The 6205-nt window shown below is 43.8% G+C and overlaps 1 protein-coding gene across 2 annotated transcripts in view; it reads left to right on the forward strand.

Annotated features, from left to right (window-relative positions):
- The window catches only part of LOC127637916 (receptor-type tyrosine-protein phosphatase beta-like), a 78009-nt gene extending 72474 nt beyond the window's left edge, over positions 1 to 5535 (forward strand). For both annotated transcript variants that reach the window (XM_052119163.1, XM_052119165.1), the window contains exons 30-31: positions 4540 to 4660; positions 4943 to 5535. In XM_052119163.1, coding sequence (XP_051975123.1) covers positions 4540 to 4660; positions 4943 to 4965 — 144 coding nt within the window. In that variant the 3' untranslated portion in view covers positions 4966 to 5535. The remainder of the gene's footprint in view (positions 1 to 4539; positions 4661 to 4942) is intronic.
- The last annotated feature ends 670 nt before the right edge of the window (positions 5536 to 6205 follow it).

Consider the following 6205-nt stretch of genomic DNA (forward strand, 5'->3'; position numbering starts at 1 on the left):
CCTGTCTGGAATCGCTCAAGGCGAGCCGTCGAGGAGAGATATCATCTCTGAGAATCAAATCCTGTTCGGCCAGCGAAGCACTATCAGTAAGAGGCAAGACCCTTGCTGGCGAACTCTGGCTAAGACTCCTGGGAGCAGAGAAACCTGGGGAAATGCATACAGACATATTCTGGGCCATGTATGCGCCATCGCGTCCAGACCCAGGGGGGCTGGGTGACTCAGAGAGAAGTAGAGGGGACATTGCGCAGTCTCTTGAGAGGCGAAGAGGTCCACTTCTGTTCTGTAAAATCTCTCCCAAATTTGTTGTACTACCTCGGGGTGGAGTTTCCACTCGCCCCTCTGTATGTTTTGTCTGGACAGAAAATCTGCTCCCACATTTAGGCGTCCAGGGATATATATTGCCCTGAGGGACAGGAGCTTGCCCTGGGCCCAAAGGAGAATCCGACGTGCCAGCAAATTTAGGTGGCAAGAACGTAGACCTCCTTGATGGTTTATGTAGGAGACTGCTGCTGTGTTGTCCACCCGCACAAGGACATGGCAGCCTCTCAGATGTCGGAGGAAGTATTTCAGGGCCAGAAATACCGCCATCAGCTCGAGGCAGTTGATGTGCCAATCGAGCTGATGACCCTCCCATTCCCCTTGGGCTGGACGACCACTTAAGACCACACCCCAACCCGTCAGAGAGGCATCTGTCATTAGCATCCTGCGACGACATGACGCACCGAGAGTGGGACCCAAGGTAAGGAACCGGGGTCTGAACCACATAGAAAGGGAACGAAGCGCTCAGCGCGTAACCATTATTTGCCTTAGGGGACTGGCCCTTGGATGAAATCCCCTGGCTTTTAGCCACAGCTGAAACGGTCTCATATGGAGAAGGCCCAAAGGAATCACCGTGGATGCAGACGCCATGAGATCTAGTATTCGTTGAAACTGACGAACAGTGCAACTTTGACCTAGCCTGAGATTGCTCAGGGAGTTCTGGATGGACCTGACATGAGCGGGAGACAACTGTGCCCGTATCGTGATCGAGTTCCATATAATCCCTAGATAGGTAATTTCCTGGGTTGGAGAAAGAACGCTCTTTTGGACGTTGAGTCTCAGACCCAGAGAACCTAGATGAGCCAAGACGATATCTCTGTGCTGAACTGCCTGTTCTTGAGATTGTGCTGGTATCAGCCATTCGTCTAAATAATTCAGAATGCGGATGCCATGGAGCCAGTGCTGCATCCATGCATTTCGTGAATGTGTGGGGTGATAGGGCTAGGCCGAGTGGAAGAACACGATACTGGAAAGCTTCGCCCCTGAAAGCGAACCTCAGGAACTTCCTGTGCTGTGGCAGAATTCCAATATGGAAATATGCGTCCATGAGATCGATCGTGACCAGCCAATCGTGATGAGACACGACCGACTTGACAGTTAGCATCTTGAACTTGAACACCCTGACTGAGCGGTTCAAGCCTCGAAGATCTAGAATCGGAACCCCACCCTTCTTGGGAACCAGGAAGTATCTGCTGTAATAGCCTGACTGTTTCTCTGGAAGGGGAACATGTTCTATGGCCCCTTTTGCCAAGAGATTTTGCAGTCCTTTCCACAGTAGACATGTCTGCTCCAGTCTTACGGTACTGGGAACCACGCCGTTGAAACGCGGAGGGCGGCGAGCGAATTGAATTCTGTAGCCTCTTTCTACTGTCTTTAGAACCCACATAGAAATACCTGGCAGAAGTTTCCACGCTGCCAGGTTCTCTGAGATGGGTACTAATTTCAACACTTCCTGTTGAGGGGGTGTTGAGTGTTCCGTGTCCTGGATTAAGGCAGAAAGCAACGGTACACCCAACTCTTTGTTGGAAGCCTCTATCACCCGAAACACCAAAGGCGGCAGGAGTGAAGAGGTTTCGTGAGGGTATCGGGAGGGCCAAAATGGATGATATACGTGCCCCGTCCCGAAGGGAACTACCCTCACAAGGTTGGGTACAAGACCGTCAGGGTTTCTTTCTTTTAGAAATCACAGCCCTGAGGTCTTTCTTGGGCGGCTGCTGAGGGCGACGAGCCTGTCCCCAATCCCTACGAGGGGGAGCACGACTTGCCACGCTCTGTTTTTGAGCCTCTCTCCTAGCAGAATCGGGGCGAGACTGGGTGGCCGACGGCCCCGCCCCTGAGTGCGGTGAGGAAGAAACTGCCCAAAGGCTTCCTCGTGGCTTTTCTCCTCCTGGAATCTGGAGATAACCGTATTCATGGCGTGTCCGAAGAGACCAGAAGGTGAAACCGGGGCATCGAGTAAAAAAACTCTGTCTTTATCTCGGATGCCTGAAAGGTTAAGCCATAAATGCCTCTCCATACTGACCAAAGCGGACATAGACCGGCCAATGGCATGGGCTGACTGCTTGGTCGCACGGAGAGACAAATCTGTAGCTCGACGAAGCTCTGAAAAGGCCTCTTCGTCGAGAGTTTCACCCGCACTCAGACCTTTTAGCAGTTCAGCCTCGTACGCCTGTATCACAGCCATGGTGTGCAGCACAGCACCAGCCTGACCTGCCGCTTGATAAGCCCTCCCCACTAGCATGGAGGTAGTTCTGCATGGCTTAGAGGGGAGAGCAGGTTTTTTCAAAGATGATGCCGTACCCGGCGAGAGATAACCCGCAAGTGTCTCTTCAACCGGCGGCATCCTTGAATACCCTCGCGCCTCAGCACCCATGATAGTCGAATATACCGATGTCGAGGGCACGTGAACACGCGAGGTATAAGGTTTCCTCCATGAACGAGCAAGCTCATCGTGGAGGTCATCAAAGAAGGGAAGGGACTGATCAGGTGTTCCCTTCCCTTGGCCACCAGACAGAAATCTGTCCTCTAACTTGGAGCGTTTGGGGGTTTCTTGGTCACGTGGCCAGTCTAATTGAAGTCTGGCCACTGCACGAGTAACCACATCAAGTAACTCTTCAGAGGATTTTGTGTCATGCTTTGAGTGCTCGGATGTGGGTAACTCGAAATCTACAGATCCAAGAGAATCAAGGTCCCCCTCCTGAACTGAAGAGGCGCCGAAGCGCGCTTCAAGCTCACGCGATGGACCAGCCGGATCTAGGGAGAGAGCGAGCGAAAGGGACGTACCCGTCTCTCGCTCCTCAGCCAGATCCATACGAGAGCCCCACCAATGAAGTGCGGGTGCTGGCTCTAGGAAGTAAGCGAGGCAAGCGCGAAGCTTTCTGACCGAAAGAAGGTCACAATGCGCGCACCCGCCCTGCCCCAACGCGAGAGCCGCGTGCTCTTCCCCCAAACAAACAAAACAAAACTCATGCGTGTCCTTGTCAGTCATGTAACGTTGACAAGGAAACACGCATCGTTTGCTCTGTTTCTCGGCCATTCTCTTTTTTTTTTTATATATATATATATATAATCTCTTTCAGAGCAGAGAGAGAAAGGAAAGAAAGTTCTGCGCACTGCCTAACAATTTCTAACTCCTAACAAAAGGGAAGAAAGTTTCTTTAGCAGGTTTGTGAGACACACAGCACAGTATGCTCTGAATGAAAAATATCTGTCGACACGCTGGTGACGCCTCTATTTTATAGCCTGGCCACAGGTGCATCTAATGATCATCACCAGCCGAGGCTATAAATTTCGGTCAATGTTCATTGACGTGTTACACACAAATTCACAGCTGTTCACAATGCAGGATTGTTCCCCGTAGCGCTTAGCAAAAGCGCAGCATCATAGTGAAGCTTTTTGTAAAGGGAACACAGAGAAAACAAATGCATTCAATCGAAATGTGAGATGTATACAAGTGGAAAAGAGAAAAGAAAAGAAAAGAAAGAAACGGGGTGCGCGGCAATACGTATACACACAGTTCGTACTGTTCATGTGTTACACTTGCTATAGTTTATTTAATCAAATAACAGTCAAATGTAAATCAAGACAGTCACTGAAACATCAGTGCCACTTGAGTAAGAAATAACATGTATATTATGTATGTGCATACTCATATAAAATACTGATAATTCACCATTGTTGATAGTTCATTGTTTCACAGAAAGTCAATGTGAAAAAGTATTTATCTGTATTAATATAATACTCATTTCTCTTGTAATACACAAATAAATATATATAATGTGATAGTAAACTTAAATAGATATGAAATAATTATAAAAAAATATCATTAATGGAAGTGCAAAAAAATAACAAAACCAAAAAAACCTGACAATCTTACGTACCTCGGGTTTCTAGACACACTTTTGGTACTTAAACCATTATAATATAATACATTTTATTTTTTTTCAATTTTGCCATTTTTTGTGTGTCACTATTTATAAGAGATTGTATTGAGGAAGACTAAAGAGGTGTGGGCAGAACTCGAAAAGATGAATAAGGTCCCGGGGCTCTAAAGACCTGAGGTATGGGTTTATGGGTTAAGTAAATGAAGAATGAAATGTGTTCTCATATCGGTAGGTATAGTATGAATCAATACTTTTCGTGGGGCCCCCTGGCTTGTCAGGGTGACCTGATAATGACCATACTTAAAATCATTCTGTATTTGTTTGTGTGTTGCTCTAGTGCCAATACGCATACCTCTATCAGTGTGTTCGGGACGTGCTTCGTGCACGAAAGCTGCGCAGTGAACAGGAAAACCTGTTGTATCCCATCTATGAAAATGTCCATCCAGACCACCACAGAGGTTAGTGTGCTCTTCATGTGCCTGTAATTTCTATCTCTGTTGCAATGTTGGGTAGTAATAGATTACATCTAATCTATATTACTTAATCAGATTACAAAAATCATTTGTTCTTAATTTGACAACATACAGAAATAATAAAAACATTTGGCAAAAGATGCCACAACATTTTTGTTGACATTTTTTATCAATACCAGGCTACATTTGAGATCTACCCAACACTAGTCTGTTCAATCTAATACCATTTTATGTTTATTTAAAAACATTTTCTATTCCTTTACATAGATGTGGTTTATGCCAAACGCTGATGTGTTGATGGATAAAAAGATGTTCAAAATGAAGAAGCAAAACTTTGATTTATTTGAAAAAGTTTTTACGTATATTTCCTTAAATTCCTTCTCAAATACATTTGTGTATATGTATATTACAGAAATATACATGTGTATACCTAGATGTAACAGAATTTATAAATGTACATTTTCTATTCAATATTAATTCTGAGTGTATGTTTATTCTTGCATAAAATACTGTTCATTACCAGTCAAATGTTGTAGAATTATTTTCTATGAATACAAATATTAATAAAACTACAGTATTGTCTGTTTTTGTATCAGGAAGATTACATATTTAGCACTGTCACTGATACACAAGAATTTATTTAATTCCTACATTCAGACTGGTCATATCACTGACTAAACGCTGATTTATCTCACTGTAATAACCTGCTTACCATCACATTATTATTGTATAATTACTGCTGAAAAATGTATGTAAATTTGCATAAGACCCATCCCTGCATGTGCATGGTTATCAGGAGAAAATGTATTGTATTTGTACAAGAAGGTAATACAAATGTAACATTAAATATTGGATAATGCACTGAATTTAATGATGTTGCGTGCTGTTCATATTTAATATTATTGTACAATTTAAAATGGCAATGGCTATTAGCACGATGCTATAATGCATACAACTTTTCTCTCAACTCCCCACCACATATATGGATTTGGAAAATGGTTTTATCCAAAGCAACTTACAGTGTATTAATTCTATAAATGTTTTCAGTTTGTGTGTTCCCTGGAATACAAACCCATGATCTTGGCACTGTTAGTGCCATTCTCTACCAGTTAAACTACAGGAAACCTACCATGTCCAAAAAATTTATCTAAAAAATCAACCTTTATAGTTACTTTATTTATTATTATAAGTAGTGTTAAAGGAAAAATTGAGTTGAGACAGGAGGTAAGATGGGGAAAAGTGGGACTCGAACCCAAGACATCCACTTGATAAAAGCACATCCACAGCATCTTTACACACTACACTACCAGACTATTGGAGTTCAAATGGCCCCGCTGTGTGGCAGGAGCTATTTTCACCTGTTATCACTCTGATTTAAAATATACAATAATAAATGTTATATTCCAGTGAATTCTAGGGTGAAATGTATTAATGTGAGAATGCAGTAGGTGAAAGTTCTTATATGAGGATATATCCTGCTTCAAAGCGTCATACTGTATGACTAAGTATATCAGTTTCATCAACATCTGA

Source organism: Xyrauchen texanus, chromosome 46 (genome assembly GCF_025860055.1).
Source record: "Xyrauchen texanus isolate HMW12.3.18 chromosome 46, RBS_HiC_50CHRs, whole genome shotgun sequence".
Taxonomy (NCBI): Eukaryota; Metazoa; Chordata; class Actinopteri; order Cypriniformes; family Catostomidae; genus Xyrauchen; species Xyrauchen texanus.